At 40.4% G+C, this 23037-nt stretch overlaps 1 protein-coding gene across 1 annotated transcript in view; it reads right to left on the bottom strand.

The window, feature by feature from the left end:
• Nucleotides 1–4574: 4574 nt before the first annotated feature.
• Nucleotides 4575–23037, bottom strand: part of LOC131221238 (uncharacterized) — a 44863-nt gene continuing 26400 nt past the window's right edge. Inside the window, exons 6-9 of the mRNA XM_058216434.1 lie at nt 9096–9164; nt 8671–8998; nt 6808–6953; nt 4575–6732 (exon numbers count right to left, since the gene is read on the bottom strand). Coding sequence (XP_058072417.1) covers nt 5218–6732; nt 6808–6953; nt 8671–8998; nt 9096–9164 — 2058 coding nt within the window. The 3' untranslated portion in view covers nt 4575–5217. The remainder of the gene's footprint in view (nt 6733–6807; nt 6954–8670; nt 8999–9095; nt 9165–23037) is intronic.

Raw genomic sequence — 23037 nt, 5'->3', positions numbered from 1 at the left:
TCACTTAAGTTAAAGGAGGGAAACTTTTTTGTTTTTTAATGAATATTTAAATTAAGTGCCCAAAATTTTTAATTTGTCAAACACGCTGAATCAAAGAAAAACACTGAAAATAGCCAATTTCAATGATAAGTGGTGAAAATAAGTTTTACCAAACAGCCTAGAATCTCCTCTTGTAAAGTCTAGCTCATTTAAATAAGAGCATTTTTTTTAATCTACTTTTCAATGCCAACCGTAAGTGTTCAACCTGCCTTCCTCACCTATTAGTCGTGTAACTGTAGATACTCCACTCAAGGCCAACAAGTTAATTAAAGCACTCAATCAACTCAATTCAACTCATTCAATTTAGTCAACGTGGTCAACCTAGTCAACTCAATCCAACTCAGTCCAACCTGATCAATTCAACCCAAATTTAGGCCCAAGTCCAAGCCTAGTTCAAGCCCACACCAAGGCCCATTAGCACCTAAGACCACAATATTGCAAGATCGAGAGGAACAAAGCCATTCTAGAGGCCCGCCTGCGAAAGATGGGGAAGATCCACGTGACAATCTTTCAACTTATGCAAGAGAGGTTAGGTGGGGTGGTGACATCAACTGAACTCCTTGGCAAACGCACTAGAAAGGGAAAAGACCTCGTTACTCTTCCCTTTAGCTGAAATTACAATCTTTACCATCGATCCAACCATTGGATTGTGTTAACAACCAATCCAAGCCCTTAGAGTTTTTTCACCCCTAGACTTCCCAACAATTATCAACCTAAAAAGTTATAAACCCATCTCATCCCTCCACCAAGGAGAAGTGAGAGTTGAAGGAGAGGAATCCAACCCATGTAAACCTAGCCAAGCCCAGCCTTTAGTCACCTAAGTAACCGGAAACACCAATCCAAGCCACTCGATCCAATCCTTGTGATAAGTCATTCACCCTTTTGCCCTACTTTAATCTGCTTCATTTAATCTCACATTAACATCATGCAACATTCACTTCTTCCTCTACCCCCTTGTTTACTTTGCCCATCATCATCGCATGTTGCATGTATTCCATCTGAGCACCCAGTCAATTCGAGTATATTCTCTGCAACTTACCGAAAGATTGGATCTTACCAATCAAAAACTCGAATTGACTAGTTCGACCACTTCCTGGGATCCTTACTCTTGCTTGGGTGGAAGACTCTCTGGAGTTTCAACACCCGGTGAAGGGTTCGAGTATCCATCGGTGGTGAAAACCCACTACAGCATGAGTGTGTGGGGGTGTGTGTGCGTGGGTTTAAAAAATAATAATAATAATAAAAAGCCACTTCCTCAAGTGGGTGAGTTCGAGTAGATTTATCGGACACGGACCATAGCTTGTTGCAGGCATCGCATTACCACAACGGATCACACACACATCTGCATCATTTAGTGTGCAAGCACTAGTCTGATCCTTAATGGTTTGTTTAGTCTTGTGAAGTAGAAACGATACGGTTGTATGGGCAAAGAGAATGCCTAACACCCTCCTCTTTGTAACCGTAGTCCCTAACTTAGAACTTCCAGTCATAAATCAATGAGTCATTATAGGCAAGGAAATCCAATGATTCATTCTCTTAAGGTTTCTACATGGTTTAACTGACTGTGGAAATCTAACCGGCTAGTGGCGACTCCAATCAAACGTAATACCCCCACACCTCAAACACACCAATGAAAGTCTTTGAAAAAGGCACCCGTGAACATGATCTGCCTGCAATCCAACCTCCATTATAGCCACATGAGACCTCTAAAAGAGTACATGTATAAAGGCACTATTTATTTTATTCATTCTGAAGAAAATTTTTAAGAGTGACCGAGTAGTAATAGAGAAAATAGAACTTATGTTGGAACTCTAATTTATCCAGCAGCATCAGCAACGACGTGAGTGAGAAAGAGTTCGAAAGAGGATTCCTCACTTCTTTTCTCATTTGAAATCATGAAAGAGACTTTCATCACGCACAGCACCTAAGTGATAAAAGAAAGAAGCAATCTTTTTCTTTTTTTATTACAATCCCCATGTATATATATGACCGAATCCATTCAATTTCTAAAAAGGATTACTAACACCAACCAAAGATTTTACCCACCCAGTAGTAAAAGCCTGCAAATAAAGCAATAATCGATCTCATAGAAGGTACATGATGAAAATGTGCAATGGCATAATAAGTATCATGTATAGCAACATCTAGCCTAGAATGAACCAGGACTTCCAGTTAATCCTCTTATGGTGAATAAAAAAGTTAGATCCTGCAGCAAATAACATGGCCGTTTTGTATTGTATCGAACCTCCCCACATGGTAGTGGTCCAACTAAAGGTTTTGATTCCTGTAAAGATAGCAACGAGCATGCAAATACAAGTGATCACTAACTATATATGAACCTGATCATACGTTTATTCCTACAAAGGAGGATTTTCAATGCGAGATATAAAAATCTCTCTATGGTATCTATTCTAACCACTATGGTTCGAGTCTTTGGCAAGTCTATTGGTAGAGATTAATTGTTTATTACCAGATGTGTTCGCATTTCCTCTTCTTCTTTTTTTCATTCTATTTATTGACATGGGAATGGATGACTAAAAAGATTAGAATTACAATTAATTCTTTGTGACCAATACACCAGGTAGATTGAACCTCAGTCAAACTTGGATCAGCATAGAATAATAGAGGTAGAATAAAAATAGAAATGCTCATCTATGTCTAAGATAGGTTGTACGAGATCACACAAGATAGTAAACGAAATACTGATATTAGGAATAATTCGTATTTAGAAATAATTGTATTACTAACAAAAATTCAATGTGTATTCTTCAATAATCTTATTTTTACATTATTCAACCATTTCATTTTACCAAGTTCAATGTTAGCTAGATTCATCAGTGAGAAGATGTTATTTGTAACAAGCAATTTTGTTGGTTGGTTAATTGGTCACATTTTCTTCATGGAATGAGTAAAGACATGTTTTTTTTTTTTTTTTTTTTCCTAGATTTAGTAGAATCATTCTATTTCATCTTTACTATGACGTGTAGCTATGAGAATGTGGGACCCTTGAGTATAGCTCCCGCAAGGGTTGACCATAAAGAGGATACGATGGACCATCAGTGAAAGCTTGAGTCAATAGGATGGTAGAGTAATGATCTATAAGGGCGACGATTCTGTCGGAGGATCCCCCCTGACACACCTTGAAGTGGAGGTGTAGCTGCTGCTAGGACCCTTCTTTTTTTTCTTTTTTACTTTTCTTTTTTCTTTTTTCTTTTTTTTATCTTTTTAAATGGAAGAAATGGTTTTTCACTTGTCAATACCGAATGACGTCTTCACAAGGAAGGATTTAGTAGAATCATTCTATTAGATCTGTACTACGACATGAAGCTATGAGAATGTGGGACCCTTGGGTATGGCTCCCACAAGGGTTGACCATAAAGAGGATACGATGGACCATTAGTGAACGCTTGAGTCAATAGGACAGTAGAGTAATGATCTATAAGGGTGACGATTCTATCGGAGGATCCCCCCTGACACACCTTGAAGTGGAGGTGTAGCTGCTGCTAGGACCCTTCTTTTTTTTCTTTTTTCTTTTTTCTTTTTCTTTTTTTTTTATCTTTTTAAATGGAAGAAATGGTTTTTAGCTTGTCAATACCAAAAGACGTCATCACAAGGATGGATTTAGTAGAATCATTCTATTAGATCTGTACTATGACGTGAAGCTATGAGAATGTGGGACCCTTGGGTATAGCTCCCACAAGGGTTGACCATAAAGAGGATACGATGGACCATCAGTGAACGCTTGAGTCAATAGGACGGTAGAGTAATGATCTATAAGGGTGACGATTCTGTCGGAGGATCCCCCCTGACACACCTTGAAGTGGAGGACCCTTCATCTTTTTTTTATTTATTATCTTTTTTTTTAATCTTTTTAAATGGAAGAAACGGTTTTTAGCTTGTCAATACTGAAAGACGTCTTCACAAGGAACTGGTTTTGAGCTTGTCATAAATACTTGAAATGGCTCAATAGGCAGAGTAGACAATTGGTCACTTAGGCAGTCGAGCTTTTGCCGCTGCATCCATCAAGGAAATTCAGGGCTGTTGGCTCCTCCAATGATGTTTACTCTTCCGCCATCTTCACCTACGATTCCTCTGGTGAGTTCAAGCAACATCATGTTGAGTAGATTGAAGAAAATCATGCATTGGACATAAAGATTGGCTTCTTGGAAATCCTATGACATATTTGAGTCTCTCATCTCACGGATCACTTAATAGCAGTGTAGCCTTTACCCTCCATAACCCTCTACAAGAGGCCATCTATCATTCTATACTCAAACATAGTGCGTAGAAATTCTAGAAAAGGATAAAAATCTTGTGGAGTAGCATAATAGAGTTCTTTCGAATATTCTGAATTGATTTCTCCAAGTTTTGTAATTTACTCCTTAGTGCAATTTTCTAGAGCCCATTCACTCTTGTTTCTCTTGCCTCCTAGAAGATCCTTGGGTGTTTTTAGAACCCAATAGCGCAAGCACATGAAGGCAATGAAGCAACCACAAAAAAAAAAAAAAAAAAAAAAAAAAAAAAAAGGAAGCTGCTTCTCTCAAGCCTGATATTGCATTGCATTCTATTGAATATACAATCAAATGTACACTACGGCAGTATATCGCAGTTACACAGAACATCTAACTAATCATATCCCCATCTCCTACTATACACACAGCTTTCTCCATATATAAATGAAACCCAATGGGTTTGCTTCTCAAAAGTAGATCTCACCTGATTGTGAAGAATTTCCAAACCTCTAAACCCCATCAGGTAAACACTTCCACTTGATCTTCAGCACTCCTTTAGCTGTTTCTCGTCTCAAAGTTCCTGCTTGTCCACACTATAGATGATGATACTTCCCTTCTATCCATCCATCTAGCCGTCCTGCTGCCGGTCATCATCCTTAATGAAAAAGGAGACAAGCTGACCGTTGATACAGATCACCTGCTGCAAACCTGAATGGAACCTGTTTTTGGGTTGGTGATAGTTGGTTCAATGTGGAGAGAAATGAGAGGTCTCTTGTTCCAAAGCTAGGGCTGGGAAGTTCACAGACGATCGATTCAAGTTCTTCCTTGACACAGCATGTTCATGCCAAAAACAGGAATCCACTCGGATACCTCCATACACAACTCTCTTGCAACTCACACAGTCTCTCTTCAAAACACCCATGAACAGCAACTCCAACATCCCACCTCAAAGTTGCAAAGCCAGATCAGGTTGCTGAGAGTCGACCCGGACCCCCGGAGACTGCTGAACTGGAGATCCAGGGGACTGGAAACCAATGTTCAAGTCTGGGGGAAGCATCTCCGTTTTCTGCCTCTGTTGGGAATGTGGAGCAAGGCCCCGCCAAGGAGATTGCACCGGAAACCTCGACGGGTCTGCTGCTGATCTTTGTCGAGGAAAAACTGTCGACCTGCTGTCCTGAAATCGTACTTCCTCACTAACAGCATGCATCGGCTGTTGAAGTGCTTGGGAAGCAAACCTGTTCTTCTCAGAGTGCAACCCCACTGAACCAGGTGCATCCTCACGAGGTTGAGAAACTGCATTAGGAAGTTCCCGAGTTGGGTTGTAAAGAGAAGTAGCTGCAATCTGCAGTTCGGGTACAGTTGTATGGTCGGTTTGTCTAAGCTCCGTGGCCCCAACGGACATCCATGCCCTGGCAGCACTCGCCGCAGCACTGGATTCATCTCTTCTTAATGATGTAAAAGGCAACAAAACCTGCGAACTATCAACCATGGATGGGATTGCAGTTTTTGGCAACTGTCCCGATAACATCCTCATCAGTTTCACAGGATCAGTCAGACCTTGCTCATGATGGCTGCCACGGCCAAAATAGCTTGGAGCTCCTGCCTGATGGTTGGAAACAAAGTTCAAGGGTGCAGTGCCCACCCTATTAACATCAGAAATGCTCGTTACTTTCCCATTAGGCAATGCTCCTCCAGCAGCAAGTCCACCATCCACACTCACAATGGGGATTCCAGACTGAGATGAATGATCATTCACACGTAATGCCATTGCCTCTTGCTGCATAAAGGGTAAAGAGCACATGGTATTCCTGTTCCTTGACACCATCTCCCGCATCCTAGGAGTCATCATGTCTGAACCATGCTCAGACCTTTGTGAGGCTATGTTGATGGGAGTGCTACTCGCTGAGGATGAACAGCTCACTTCGACTGGCTTCGCAGCACTAATGTCGGATTTAGCTCCTAAATCCATGTTTACCGAGTCCCTCTGCAGTGGATGCATGTTATTTGTGACGGGCTTGGTTCCACCAACACCACCAAACCAACCCGGCTTCCCTTCTGAAGTTGCCGCACTGAAGATTCCCTCCTTGGGATAATTCGACGCCTTACTAGAAACTGCCTCCACTGATGAAGTTGAACAAGTTCCGAGACCCAGTTGCACACTCTTTGGACTGATATTTTCTGCAGTCCTCAGCTTCTCTACCGTTTCCCCGTCCCTCCATGACTGAGACCCACGTTGCAGGTTTGTACCATGGGAAAGCTGCCTCTTGATGTGTGTTTTTTCAAGCAAAAGTACAGGCGTCGGAAGTGGTTCATATTCTCCGACCCACCCACGGCCGAATTTGTACCCTGCAGGCAATGCCTGCTCAATTCTCCGGGATGCAACTCTCCAAGCAACGGGCCCAAGTGTGGCAGCAAAACGAGCCAGGCTTCTCGCATAGGAATGATCTGCATGAAGCCCGACCTGATTCAGAAAATTGAAATCAGATGAGCATAAGCCTTAAGAAACAAAGGAAAGAGTCGGTTATCCGTTACATACAGCAACCAGCTGCTTTGTTTCTCTCTCAAACGTTGCAAACACCAACTCCAGTCTGGCCACTGGTTGATCAGGTAAATTGTAAGTTGCACGACGGTTTTCATCCACCACACACTGCTTCCTCCCAAATTTTGATGGGAAACCCTTGGCTGAAACAGGAAACAAACCAGAGCAGCAATCGGTAAGTGATTCAGTGTCACGAAAATTTGAACACAATACCCAGAAATCAAAAACTAAGATCACCTTCTTAATGCAAGGGCATTTTCACACCGGGCTTGCGTAAGGTGGCCTGTGTGAAGCAGGGGCACACTCGGGGTGGGCAGCCTGTGTAAGGAGGGTGGCTCGTGTGAGGTGAGACCCATGTGAAGTGGGGCCCACGAGGGGTTTTCAACTGAGGGTCTGACCTAGGTTATGAGACAAAGGGATTGATTTGCCATGATCTATCAGTTCGAGCTTTTAGAGCAAGTGGTTAGTTGTCTTGCGTCAAAAGTGGTATCAAAGCGGGAGGTCTCATGTTTGAGATTCATCACTGGGGGTGATTAATGCAAGAGCATTTTCACACTTGACTCGAATGGGGTAGCCAGGTAGCCTGTGTGAAGTGGGGGAACACTCAGGGCGGGTGGTTCAGGGTGGGCGGCCCGAGTGAGGTGGGTGGCTCGTGTGAGGCAAGACCCATGTGAAGTGGGGCCCACAAGAGGGGTTCAGCCGAGGGCCTAACTAGGCTATGTCGGTTGAGAGGCATTATGAGAGATGAACGCTAATTAAACGAGACTATTTATAGACTTATGCACAACTGTTGATTGTAGTCAACCTATGTAATAGACTATTAGATAATGCAATAACTTCCATCATGAATTCTATGGTAGGATAGGATTCATATAGCCGTTCCCAATTAGTTGGGATAAGGCTTATATTATGATGATGATTTACACACTTATGCATGAGCTTTCATACGCAGACAGATGTATAAATGATCCAGAGCACTCATCTAGAGCTCACGCATATTGATCATGGCCAAAAAATCAGCATCAGACGATTCAACTGCTCTATTTGAGAAGAAAAAAATACCTCCCATTCTGGCTCTGCTCCAATCGAGCTGTTAGGATGGTCAAAGCCTGATTTTTTAGTCATGGCCCATATATGATGGGGCCAGCCAATTGACTACTATGATCTTTATAAATCTGCGAGAGTCCACATGGGAATTCATGGGCAAAAAACAAGTGCAAGTCATGAGCATTTAGCATTCATCATGACAAGGAAATTAGCCGTAGTATTTAGGGGTTTGCTAATCCCACAAGCATGTACAAATGGACAAGCGAGCCCAACCACAAGATCACCTCCTGTGCCGCAAGCGAGAAGTGTCTACAATCTAGCAATCCATCAAGTGAGTCCCACTGTGTAGATGCCCTTATTGAAATCAAGCTGGTGAACTCATCATGCAGGTGATGTTTTTAGCAAGAAAATGATAGATTGTAAGACAGGACCAAAGTTTTCCTAGCCATCACTTGTTCCATTGACTGTAGAAACCAGGACAATAGAGTGGCAACATCCTTTTGCCAAAGGACCATAGTTCTCCTGTCCATCACCTTTTTCATACTGTAGGCACCAGGACAACAAGGCAGGATTATCTTTTTGGCAAAGGACATCTAGACAGTGAGACCCACCTGTTAGACAGCTAGCTGTTTTCTTTTACACGTGTTCTATGCTGTCACATGAGGTAGCAGGTAGATGAGAACCCAATCACTCCATGCGGTTGCCAACATAAGGGCATCACATGGAATGAAAATGCCCAGTACCAGCTTTGTTTGCATCCATATCATACCAACTATCAGGGCATCATCGTTTGAGAACCTTCTTTTCTCATACCTGAAAATTCCTCTGCCTTGTCATGTTTATTCTCAGCCGAGAAAGAATTGCCATCTACAAAAAGCCCATCAGCATTGCCTGGCTTCTCCAAACCACAAGCTTGTGTTGTCTTCGACCAGGTGGACGTGTCTCCCATGGCAGCAAGAGTGGCACCTGCGGACAAATCAGAGCCAACAGATTCCTGTACAGTCCTGCAAGTGGACTTCTTTACAGTCTTTGGCACAGAGTTGCCACTGGCCTTCTGCTCAGATTTGAGCTCCATCTCAGCACGTGTATGAGCCCGTAGCCTCTCAAATCTCTTTCTTGCTAGCTCTTGGATTGTTCTTGCCTTTTTAAGAGGAAAAAGAAAATGTGATATTCATCATTAAGAGAAGAACAGGAAACTAGGTAAAGAAAATTGATCAGATAAAACTTTTAAGTCTTACCTGTTTAAAGTATATGGTTTCTGGTGCATTGTATCGCATTGCATTTGTGCAAATTAGATAAACATCACTCTGCAATCAAAATGAGTGACTTTAGAAACCAAATACATGATAATACGAACATTCCAAACTGGCATTTGTCATCCTGTTTCTCATTATTAACAAAAAGAATTTTTCCTCTTTCTGGCATTTGATTGTTTATACAGGGAAAAAAAAAAAAAAAAAAAAACAGAGATTACCTTTCAAAAGACATGTAATATAATTATCCTATAGTAGGCTACCTGAATGATACTGATAAGAGGTGGATAAAAACAGTTAACCAGAAAAATATATGTATGTAAGAAAATAAATACATCAGGCCAGCAGAACAGTGCAGATAATGTGCCAACTAAGCTCTTTATAATTTTTACAATCCTAAAAGGTATGCTAACTAAGAAAATGAAATGCCATACAATTAAATTTATATCAGACCACTAGAAATTATAGATAGTAGATAGTACGATGTACTTAATAATTTACAGTAAGACATACAATTATAGATAGCAGATGGTAAGATGTAGATAGAAAATGAAATGCAATACAATTAAATTTATATCAGGCCACTAGAAATAATAGATAGTAGATAGTAAGATGTACTTAATAATTTACAGTAAGCCATAAAATGATGGACAGCAGAGTGAGATGGTCTGGTCACATGCATTGAAGACCAGAGACAGCTCTGCTGAGGAGAACCTTGAAAGTTTGAAACGACATGGATTGAGATGGTGAAAAGGGATAAGGCCTTAGGAACAGTCAGTGCAACATGTTTTTATAAACCCAACCCCAGATAGCTGGGAGAAGGCTATGAAGGTAATTATCTGATTCTCTTTGAGGGAATGTATCCTCAATACTTGGAAGGGCTGTGAAACAGGATTCTTTAAAGCCAATCCCAAAATAGGTGAAGAAGACCTTGCTGATGATTTGATTCTCTTCTCCGATTGTTTGACTGAATATCAGGCCCACCTGACTGAAGATCAGGCCCTTCAAGGGTCCTGATTGAATATTGAGGTCATCTGACCATCCAGATTAAAGATCTGAACCATCAAACCTCCTAGATTGAAGATTTTTGTCACATCAAGATACAGATTGAGCTGATGAATATCAGGAGTCCTATCAATGTTCCTAGTGAATGTTCTGGACAAGATCAATGGTCCAACTGACTTGTGGATCATGCAGAGTCAATTGGAAGGCTTAAAATGCCCATCAGTTGGACTGTGGGCCCCACAAGTCCAAACTGTATCATGGACATACACAAACCGCTATGGTATCTTCTTGAGAAGTATACAAACCATACAGCTTGTATACACCATATGGTTGATGTTATAAGGAATTCTAGTAGGACTTTGACTTCTCCTTAATTTTCCTCACTTGGTTACTTTTTATTACAAGTTTGAGACATTTTAGCATTAGGTTTTACTGGTGGACCAATAGGCTTTTAGCCTTGGCTTCTCTGAAATGAAGTAGAATTTGCAAAAGACCATATAACCGCTCATATGAACTCCTTATATGTACATGATATATCAATTGAATAAGATTATTCTTTTCCTTGTTTCCTGCGCTGGTACATAGAGAGTAATTCTTCTAGAACCCTTTGGTGCCAACTCCTTTGGCTTTTTCCTTGTGGTGTGATTCCACATATTTATCTTTATTTAACTCTTTTCTGCTATTTTAGTATTTTCACAAGGTTTTAGCCTTTTTTAAAAAACAAAATTATCAAGTTCACAGAATTTATAGAGAGGATTGATCCAGTGTTTTAAATATCGACGATATCGGCCGATATATCCCACAATATATCTTGTATCCCATTTGTGCAATATGAAACACACAAGTAGTGCCGATATATCCCACCTATTCGATCCAATGAGCATTTTTAATTTTCGATCCATGTTTTTGTTGTAAATCACATTAAACTAGTGTCAAATGGTTATAAATCTATGATTCTTCATGTTTTCCATGAAAAATTATGGATTTGGTACTTCAATTTTGAGATTTGGGAGAAATGAGTCAAGTTGCGAAAAATTGAGAAAAATAAAATAAAATTTCTCAATTTCTCACAAATCAGTTGCAATCTTTGTATTTTAACACAAAATTAAACATGTGTGTAACCTGATCTAGTGATTCTTCTTTTTCTTTTGAATGTATTGCTTGTGTTTCCATACATGTCTTCTTACGTTTATAAATTATATTAATAGACTTTGAATATACTTCCATCAGTTCAGTTCGAAAGCACATATATTAGAACCCCATATAAAGGAAAGCACATATATTCGATATATTCGACCAATTTCCCAATGTTCCCATGTTTCCCAACAACATCGATACATTACAGGATACAACTGATATATCCCATGAGATAACCAATAGTCAGTGTTGTCATGTGCAATCACACATTCGCATATGCGCACACATGTGCACAAATCGCATATGCAACAGTGGCATATGCGATCACTGCACATATGCAATCGCATATGCCACATGTGCAATGATATGCGATCGCATGTGCGATGTATGCGATCGCATACAGCATACGCGATAGCATATATGCCAACGATCAGAAATCTTACCATTTTCTGACCGTTGGAAATTTTTATTTTATTTTTAAATCTCGATTTTTCTTCTATAAAAAGGGATTCTAAGCACTCCTACATGCACTCAAAGCTCAAACTCTCTCTCTCTCTCTTTATCTCTATTTTGCTCTCTTTACACTCTCTCTTACATAATTCCAAGCCCCAAGCTCCACTCCTCCATCCATATTTCTTTCAAGATTGAAGTTTCAATCAAGGGAAGAGACAAGTAAATCTACAACGATTCAAGAATCAGCATTCAAGAGCAAGACAACCAAGCTCCATCCATTGAACTCTCTTTCTAGTTTCTAATTTTTTCAAGTAATAAAGAATTAAAGATCATAAATTCATAATCATATTCACACAATTCTCTCTCTCTCTCTCTCTCTCTCTCTCTCTCTCTCTCTCTTTCTTGTATCTATCTCTTTCTAGTTTCTCTCTCTTAGACTCTTTTATCTCTCTTTCTAGTTTCTATCTCTCTTTCTAGTTTCTATCTCTCTTTCTAGTTTCTATCTTTCTTTCTATCTCTCTTTCTTATCTCATATTCTCATCATCTCTTAGAGTTTCATAATCATATACATATTCGTATCCAAGTTTTAAGTTGTAAGTTCTAACTTCTAACATTTTTTTTTTAGTTTGTTACTTTGTCTTACAAGTTACGACTTACAAGTTACTTACAAGTTTACAAGTGCAAGTGTACAACAACACAACTTGTTACAACAAGTCTATAATATTCCACTATTCAAGACTCAAGGGTCAAGGGCCAAGGCAAAATTGAAGACAAGATCAAGAAATGAAGAATTTTTTTTTTTTTGTAAATTTGTAATTGTTGTGTTTGTGTGTAAATCTCTCTCCCTTCTCTTTTACTACAAGTGTAACTTGTAGTTGTAAGTGTAACTCACTCTCTCTCTCTCTCTCCTTTTGTTTTCCCTCTTCTCCCTTTCTACTACTAAGTGTGTGTGTGTGTGTGTAACTCTCTCTCTCTCTCTCTTCCCCCCCCCCCCCCTCTTTAGTCTCTCTCACCTCTTTACTCTTTAGTCTCTTGCTTTAGTTTTTAGTTTACTTTTTGTACTAGCAATCAATACACACACACCACCAAGGCACCAACACAATGTTTTCTTCCCAATCCTCCTCTTTGAAACTCAAGTCGAATGACCCGGGTTGTAAGTATGGGCACTATCGTAATGTTTCGGATAAGACTCCCATAGTGGGTGAGTTATGTGGGTATGTGGGTTCCGGTGGCATTGCAAGGCACAAGCAACACCTTTCACATTTACCAGGGTCAAATGCAAAGGCATGCGACAAAATTACTCCAGAAATCCGAAGGGAGATCATGGAGTATATGGAAAAACAGTCAAGAAAGATATGCAATAGTGCCCTACATCAGGAGGAATATTTGGAACAAGATGCATATGAAGATATAAACGTAGTTAATGTAGATGAAGCTAGTCTCACTCCCCCTACTTCAACAAGCCGATCTAGACCACAAGTACAACAAACGACCTCGAAAAGACCTCGAGAGCATGGGCCCATGGATAGATGGTATAGACCACACCCTGAGGATGTGATCGATCAAAGGGGTCGAGGCAAAGGGCCAGCTCAAATAACTTCAGAGAACTGGTATAAACAAAAAGATAGGAAAACCACTATTCAATATATTGCCGAGTGGTTTTACCAAACCCGTTAAATAGAGAAACTTTAAAGTAATAGTTGAGGCTATATGTCAATTTGGACCTGGACTTAAACCTCCTTCATATCATGAAATGAGGAAGACATGTCTAAAAACCGAAGTTGAATATACACAATCTTTTATAACTGAATATAAGGAATCGTGGAAAACATATGGTTGTTCACTAATAGCCGATGAATGAACCAATAAATACGGTCGGTCTCTCATTAACTTTTTGATAAATTGTCCAGTTAGAACAATGTTCTTGAAGTCTGTGGATACATTGGGTCATTCACACATGAGAACATTTGTTTAGCTTACTAGATAATGTAGTTGAAGAAATAGGTGAGGAGTATGTTATACAAGTAATTACCGACAACGCAACCTCGTATGTAATGGTTAGTCGTCTTCTTATGGAGAAGATGCGACGTTTATTTTGGACCCCTTGTGCAGCCCATTGTTTTGATCTTATGTTAGAAGATATAGGTGGGTTATTTATAAATGTGATTGCAAGGGCTAGAAGAATCACGGCCTTTATATACAAACACGCCCTTCTTCTCAGTCGAATGAGAAAACACATTGGGGGTAACTTGTGACGTCCAACAGTCACCCATTTCACTACAGCCTTTTTAACACTGCAAAGATTATATGCAAAAAATCATAACTTAGAAGCTTTGTAGTGTCGGCCGATTTTACAAGTAGGCCTTGGTCAAAGAAGGCTGAAGGGAAACAGGTTCAACAAACAATCCTTTCGCAAAGTTTTTGTAAATACCGTGATTACAAGCCAATTATAGATATTATAGATAGAAGATGGAGCAGCTAAATGTCATCTTCATTATATTCGGCTGCTTACATCATTAACCCAGCCTGTTTATTCACTTATGTTGATCCAGCAGAAGCACTTACTATGCATATGGTTGGATTTATTGATGTGTTGGAAAGAATGATTCCAGATAGAGAAGAACAGGACAAGATCTCAACTTTGTTAGACTTCTATACAAAGAGTGAGGGGATATCGTCATCAGGCATCGGACAATGAAATTACCTAGTAAGTGATAACGTACTATGAATGTCAGTCTTAGTGTCTTACAAATAGTTTTTCTACAAAGTGTATCTAACCTACTTAAACTCCTTTTCTCAACTGACTGGTAGGCTGCCTATGGAGTAGACCCGAACAGGAAATATCCAGCTCTAAAGAAGCTGGCTATGAAGATTCTTGGACTCACGTGTTCTGCCAGTGGTTGCGAGCGCAATTAAAGCACGTTCGAGGCAGTAAGTTTATTTAGTAATTATAAACTTCAATTTTTTAGTATAGGGCATAAGCTAAATCTAATGTCAAATACGCTTTCTTTCATGCAAATTCATACCAAGAAAAGGAATCGCCTGGAGCAAAAAAAGCTCAAGGACTTGGTTTTCGTTCAATACAATCAAAAATTGTGAGAATGATTCCAATCTAGGAACCCTATCTACTTAGATGAGTTGGATGCGGATAACGAGTGACTTGCAGAGACGGAGGACCCGGTATTTGCGGGAGAGGACCTGACATGGGCGCAAGTTGAAGATGCTGCATACGGATCAACACCTGAAGAAGGTACCACTCGAAGGCGAAGGATTGAGGAGAGCCAGAGGGCGAGTAGTAGCCGTCAACCCGTTGAAGAGATTGAGGAGATGGAAGAAGGAGATGGTGATAATGATTAAGCTGAAGATCCACCATTGGATGTTGATGAAGTATTAGTATATACAGATGATGAAGAAACGGAAGAAGAGAAGTGTATGTGGAAGAAGGAAATGACTCGGATGATGATGGTGATGATGGTGGTGGTGGTGATCCGCCACAATGGCATATAAATCAATGTATATAGTATAAGATTGGATGAATAATAAATAAATAACTTCATTTTGTTTACTAAGTGTCTTGATGTTGATTGTTGATTGTTGATTGTTGATGACAAGTAGTAGTGTTGAATGTTGATATTTCATATTTGTTAACAATATTGTAGAATGTAGAATTGTTGATGAATGATGACTCACGTAATATTTAACTCATTATGCAATTGGTTTTATTTTACTTACATTAAATGTATTGCAAAGGCTAAGGGCATATAATAATTTATTCACTTTTTTCTTAATTTCTCCCTATTTTTCTGATTTTTTTTAAATTTTTTGAAAAAATTTATAATTAAAAAAAAATGTGCGACTGCATATGCGATTGTGCGATCGCATATGCGCACAAGCATATGCAATCGCACACGATCGCATATGCGATTTGACAACATTGCCAATAGTCATCCGTGTCCCAAGGATGCGATACATTACGCGATAACAATATTTAAAACATTGGATTGATCTTCAATAGAGGTATGTAGGGTAAGCTCCTCAATTTTATGCCACTTCTTTTAGTAACTCCATCAATTTTGGTATCAAGAGGATTCAAAGAAAATTCTATTATTTGGATTTATTTTCTCTTACTTTACTACTCACCCAAATCCGCCCTCCCATATAATTTTCCCTTACTCCCCCGCAAACCCTAAGACCTAATTGCCCCAATTTCCCTAAAATACCCCATTCATAAACCCTAGCTTTTCAAAATCCCCCAAATTTTATTTATCTTAATTCCCAATTTACCCATATTCCCCAGTTTCTTCAAGGCCCTAAACCCGATAAACTAATCAAAATTTTCCAAATTAGACAACCATACACCTTAAGCCCAAAGTATAGCCTCTAGGTGAACAAAGCATGAAGCAAAGTGCCTATAGATTCACGCACAGTAGCAGGAAAGCATCTGTTTCAAAATGTTTTCAAAGTATAAACAGGTTAAGTAGAGGAAGCAGGAATGAGAGTCTGAAGCACAATTCAAAGCGGCAGCAGCACCTACTTCGAAGGATCAATCAACACTTTCCATCCCTAAATATAATCCGTTGCCTAATACAAATGCTATTTCAATATCCAAACCTTATTCCAGACCCTTCTAACCTAAGACCCAAAATTGGCATCCATTAGCACCCCAAGGTCCCAACCATAGGCTATAAACAGCCTTTAAACCTCATCTCCAGCCCTTAGTTACGCCTTGAATAAACTGAAAATCAGCCCAACGCCACCATGATCCTCTCATTTAACCTTTTGAGCCCTAAACTATCCTCTTTTTTCGCTTTCGTGAACACCTTACAACTTGACTAAATGGTAAATCGATGCTGATCAACTCTTCATTGCTAGAGGAACCTCCTCAAATCCTCTGCGAGCGTCTTGCAATAGCTCTAGGTATTTTAAAGAATGAGAGGTTACCTCGGTAAAAAAGTCAAGATAGCTCTATTTTCCAAGATGCCAACCACTTCTCAAATTTTGCGATGATTGGATCCCAACTTTTTTATGTCCATGGCCTCATCCAAAGGTGTAAGTGATGCATCTGAGCCTTGCATCACAAAAAGGGTCACACATTTATATCAAAGGATCCAAAAGCAGCCCCATTTGATCAAATGCGTGATGAAAATCCTTGGGAATCAATCTGTGTTCTAAAATTGTTATGGCTTGAGTATGTACAGCTGTATGACTGCATATACAGCCATTACAGCCCATATGCACAATAATCTTATTTGGCTAGTAGTATTAGGATTCATTACAACAACCTCCTTCCTACTTTTAAGGAAAAGTCAGATTGTGATTAGGAGAGTTGTTAGTGAGGTGTTAGCACCAATAACAAGCAGTTGAGTGCTGTTTTGTTTCTTATGCATTGAAGCTACAAAAATGGTTTAAGCTGCGGTAAACAGTTGTCCATGATATCCTGAGAAAATAAATTTGTTCTTTTTGTGTTTCCAGCAATAGTAATCATTGCTCTACCGGCATGATGCTTTTGGAAGCCATAGATGCCTTCAGTTTGTCTGGACCAATTCCACATAGTTACCCTCTCCCTATCATCATTATGCTTCAAAAGTCTGGTGCAAAAGGTTTATGTTCATGCAATTAGTTTTGATTCCAATCCTAGTTGCATCAATTTTGGTATCAAAGCAAGTTTTTCACGGGAACTTGAGTTTTCTCCCCCCATCTTTGTTTCCAAATCCAAACCCTAACCCACCTCAACCTCAAATACCATTATCATCCAGTTGTACTATTACATTGTAATACTAAAAACTAAACCTTCATCGAGCCTATATACCTAGACCTCAACCTTCCAGTCCCTTAAATCCAAATACAATCCACCTTACACCTCCTAAACCTTACCTTCTACCATCCATTCACCTCCAAACCCAGCCACAGATCCTCTGCACATAAATCCCCAACCGGAACCCTGATTTCCAACTCTAACCGCTCAAACCTGTTTAACATTAGCTACAACTTCATTAAACCAAAAATATTGGAACCACAGTAACCAAACCCTAGTCTTCAGTCTTCCCAACACCTAAAACCCCAAATGACAGTCCCACTCCCTGTAGAGCATCAACTGCATCCATAAAATATTTTTTGGGATAAATTTATCCTCGGAGGTAATATCTTCATTAGCAGTCTTTTGGGTGTAAAGTCAGGTCCCCGCCTCTACTACATATTTGGGTCTTCCTCTATGTATGGGAAAACCCCCTCTGTTTTTGTGGGATAAGATCTTATAGAAAGAAATTCCTCTCATTGGGTGGCAGGTTGAATTAATTAAGGCCTCCCTTTCTAATCTGCCTATTTATTTTATGTCATTGTTTCATTGTCCCAAGTTGGTCCCACTCAAAATTGATAAACTCCATGGAGAGTTTTTGTGACAAGGAGGTTCTACACCTAGGAAATTTCCACTTCTAAATTGGAAGGAGGTTTGTTCTCCCTTATCTGAGAGTGGAGCGGGAATTAAGATGCTGGATTTGGTCAATGAGGCCATGTCGGGCATATGGGTTTGGAGGTTTGGTCATGAGGAAGACAACCTCTAGAGCTAGGTTATTTCTGCTACATATGGGATGTCTCCTCAAGGGTGGTTTACTAAATCCTTCTCTCTACCGAGCCTCCTTTCCATGGAAAGGAATCACTAATGTAGCCCCAGAAGTTTTCGAAAGAATATCCTTTTCCTTGGGGAATGACTTGAGGATTAGATTTTGATCTGATCTGTGGTGCAACACTCCCCTCTCGGCAAGCTTTCCTTGCCCTTGCTGCTATGTGCCCCTATCTGAATATTTCTGTGGCAGATTGTTTTTCTAGAGAGGCAGAAGGGAAAGTTTGGCTCCCACCATTTAGAAGAAATCTTTTAGATCTTGAAATTTTGGACCTTTTGGTGCTTCTTTCTTGTTTACAGGGTCTTTCACCTTGAACTCGGAATATTTGTTAATCTGGTCTATTGCAAACTTGGGATCCTTCTTGGTGCGATCGTTCTATGGTTCTCTCGCCCGCCCGCCCTCATCCGACAGATGCTGTCATTCAGGAGCAGTTTGGTTTCACAGAGTGCCTCATAAGGTTCCTCCTTTTGTGTGGTTGGTGGGCAAGAATCAGTGCTTTCGGTCAACCTGAGGAAAAGAGGCATGATCCCACCTAATGTATGCTCGCTATGTCTTGAAGACGCGGAGCATGTGGATCACCTCTTCCTTCACTGTTCTTTCTCTTTGGAAGTTTGGTGGAGAGCTCTCAGCTTGGTTAGGGTTTTGTGGACAATGCCTGAATCCATCAACAACCTCCTTTGTTCCTGGTATGCTAATCCAAGGGGAGTTATTGGAAGAAAGTGGTCGTCTCTTCTTATGGCTGTCCTGTGGGCTATGTGGGCAGAGAGAAATAATTGTTGTTTTAGAAATCTGAAGGTCTCTTCTACTGGCGTGTTCAGTAGGGTGCTTATTGTTTTTCAGAGACTGAGCGCCTTAGCTCTTTTCTAGGGTCTTTTGGGGTTTTTTCTAGTCTTGGGGTTGGTTTGTTGTATTTTAGTTTTCCTTTGTAGTTTCTGCTATTTAGTTTTCAGTTTTTCTTTTTACGGATCTACCTAATAAAACATTTCATCTTTCAAAACAAAAACCTATTCATGCATAACGACTAGCCCTCCTTTCGGCTTACAAACCTACCCAAAGCCTTAATTCCCACCAAAAACTTTTCAATTCAACCTAAAACTGCACAGTCTGTTCAAATCCATACCCAAAACCCAGAATTCAGTCCTTTATCACCTCCAAAAACCCAAACGATGTCCCAAGATTAACACCCAGGAGCTTACCCTGTTTGTTTACTAACAGAATTGCGTCCTCCACGGGCTACTCTGGAAACACATGGACTGAACACGCCTGTCTTGAGACATCCATCTTGGACAAGATTCTGCAGTCCTGTATGTTGTTAGTCAAACACCCTGGAATGCTGAATGATCATAGGGCACATGTGGTGCATGTGCACATTGACAACTTGGTGCATGGAGCATACAAGGCGGTTAACGATTGATGATTGGAGTTTGGACATGAGGCAGATGTAGGAAGCTTGATGTATGGTGGCACATGAGGCCATTTACCACGCGGGGTGCTTCAAGGTGTAGAATGGCACATGTGGTGCATGTACACACGCACAAATTGGAACATCTGGCACAAGCAGTTGCATGAAAATGGAGAGTGGCACTTGTAGCGGTGGCACATATGAACCACAACTGAGCAGTCCAGCTACTGGATGTGAAACACCTTTTATTGAAGACATCACCATCCTCACAACAGTTAAAGGAGAAGAAACTACTGTTACTATTTTTCTTGGCATCCATGCCAGTCTTGCCATAAATAAACCAAGGCCCAAAACTTGTAACCATAGCACATATGAATTCGAAATTCCACACCTGCAGCCTTGGACCCAACTACCCCCATAGAAAACCCCAATTTTCATACACTCAATCCATGAATTTTTTACACCCTGCCAACAACCCTCATCTTACCCTAGCCTGAGCCCTCTCCTAGACAACTTGAACTCCACATGCTTGGTAGAGATGACAGTAATATTGGATATAAGCACAAAACTCAGCTGCCGTAATACCTTCAGCAAGGACCAACAGTACCTATGGCCCATCAAAGATTACCCAAATTATTCTAAGGCAAGACAGCCTCCAAGCATAGAGGGTCCAACAAAAAACGTGACAGTTGAAATTGTAAATGGCGCCAGAATACTTTAAATGATTGGTTGCAACGGATTATAAAGCCGTCACATGCAGACCTAGCTTGGCAATAAGAGAATATGACTATCTAGGAGTACAAGCAAAACATATTATAATCTGATGGTTCATTGCAAGTTGCTTAAGAGGCCATGCGACTAGTTGAGGATGAAAATTGAGAGAGAGAGAGAGAGAGAGAGAGAGAGAGAGAGAGAGAGATGGTGGCAGTCAGGCCAAATGACATAGATGAAGCCTACAAGCGTAGGAGAATCATAGGAGGAAGGCAGCTAGACACAGCACTTTTCAAAGCAGGGGAATATTCAGCATCTCGTACAATTTAAGCAGCACCATCCTCCATGCAGCAGTATCCCACATTGAGAAGTACAACATTCCCCTATGATCACAAAGCAAAAATGCCACACAGACTAATGGTCCTAAAGCAACCTGATAAACAAGAGAAGCATCATAGACGACCACAATGTCTCTTGGTATCAATGTGAGCTAAATGTCATTTTGCAGCTGTATGCCAACTTAAAATCTCAACTGCCGTGAAGAAGAGATTGTTGAGGATAAACTGTGAAGAGCTGGCAGGAGAACAAAGTGACCCAGGAGAGGATGGCCTAAAGGGCACAGGAAACTGTCTACCGCTCATGGTGCAACAGATATAAATCACCCCTAACGAGGTGAATTAGTATTGGTAGCTTGTTAGTGTTTTCCACATAAAGGCCTTCGCAAAGGCCGAGAAATCAAGGTGACTACTGACTATGGCAGTAGTTTGAATATCACATCATACAGAACAGTAGACCAGTTGGAGCTGCAAATGGAAATGCACCTACAGCCCTCTAGAGCAAGGTATTCAAAATCGGTTACGTAACGGTATCGGTCATAACCATTACACGTTACGGGGTTGAAACAGCCGTAACGGCCGTTACAGAAAAAACAGGCCATAATGGCCCATAATGGCCCTGTAACGGGACCCACAACAGTCTTGTAACGGTCCTGTAACAGTTTTTTCAAAAAACAAAAAAGGGGCCGTAACGGCTGTTACAGCCCATATCATAACAGTAACAGTGGTGGCCGTTACAACCACTGTTACCGTTATGGAACACCTTGCTCTATAGTTGCTTGTAGGGTTATCAATGGGCAAGGCCCAGGCCATGGAATCTGAAATTTTTGAATAAGGCGGTGCGACAGGCCTGACCTGAATGGTTCAAAATCCAGGCCAAAGCCAAACCCAGGCCTGGCCCATTGACAGCCTTAATTGCTTGGGTTAATAGTGAAACTCTACGAGTTATCCACCTTTGTTTGGTGAGCTATACACTGGAACTGCATTATGTAGAATCAGTATGGTGTGATCTTCCCAATGAGTTGGTTTCCATGTCATATTGGATTATCCATGCCTATATAATCATCATGCAGAGTACTGTGGTAATGCTAACACCTACAGTTTCACACACAGAGTAGGTAATGCTCAAGCCAATGATAGAAGATCCACTACATAAAGAAGAGAAGACCACAACTATCGCTAAAAAAGATGAAAAAGTTCAGGTTAGTGATATGATTATATAGGCCACAAAGAAGTGACCCACGGCAGTTACGCGCCTGAGAGCATGGTACAGTCTTCATTGTACCCAGCCAAATAGAGGGGTTCATCACCAACTGCTGAGGATCAGTTACAAATTTCCAACCTAGAGGGCAAGTTCTCCAAAGCTGGGGAGATTTGATGCATATGAGCCTAGAATCATGAAAGGTGCCACGTGTTTGTATCAAAGCACCCAAAAGTGGTCCCCACTTGATCACATGTGCGACATAAAGCCTTGGAAATCAGTTTGCGGTCTAAAATTACAATGTTTGAGTATACACAGCTGTGCATACAACAACAGTACAATTATGGATACAGCCATGACCCATGCACATGAAGTTTAGAGGTCTAATAGTGTTTGGATTCTTTACAACAGCTGTTTTCCTACTTTTAGGAAAGGTCAAATTATAATGTCTTTGGATGTGATTAGGAGAGTCGTTAGTGAGTAGTGACTTAGCACTAGGCACCAATTAGCATTGTTCAGTGCTATTTTTATGTATTTGTTCGGAGAAAGATCCATTCTCGACCATACGTACAACAATATCGAAATCAAAAGAAAGCAAAAAAAGATGCAAGCCACAACACAGATTTAAGTAGTTCCTTCCTCTTATGTCCACGGATTCACACAATCCACTATGCTCAAAGGCAAAAAACAAAGAAGCAGCTCTCAATACAATGACGGCTCTCTCACTTCAAAATATATATTACCCCAAACGAACTAGAGTTTACATAAAATTCTATGTCAAATTATGAAATTGCCCTCTAAACGAAAGTGTTGGCTAGATGAACAGTACACTTCTGATGATCAAGCTCCATAGATCCTAACAGTATTCATGTCCACAGATCTGGCTTTAAGCCAGGCACATGAATGTAGTACATGATATTTTGATAAAATAATTTCTTTCACACTTCCTACAATAGGGATCATTATTCTGTTGGTCTAACCCTGATGCCTTTAGAAGGATGAGCCTTTGTTTTGTGTGGGAGCTATTCCCCTTAGTTATCTTCTCATTATCATCTTTATGCTT

This window comes from Magnolia sinica, chromosome 12, assembly GCF_029962835.1.
Source record: "Magnolia sinica isolate HGM2019 chromosome 12, MsV1, whole genome shotgun sequence".
Classification (NCBI taxonomy): domain Eukaryota; kingdom Viridiplantae; phylum Streptophyta; class Magnoliopsida; order Magnoliales; family Magnoliaceae; genus Magnolia; species Magnolia sinica.
Note: the sequence above shows the minus strand (reverse complement) of the source record. Positions and strands in the feature narration are given on the sequence as shown.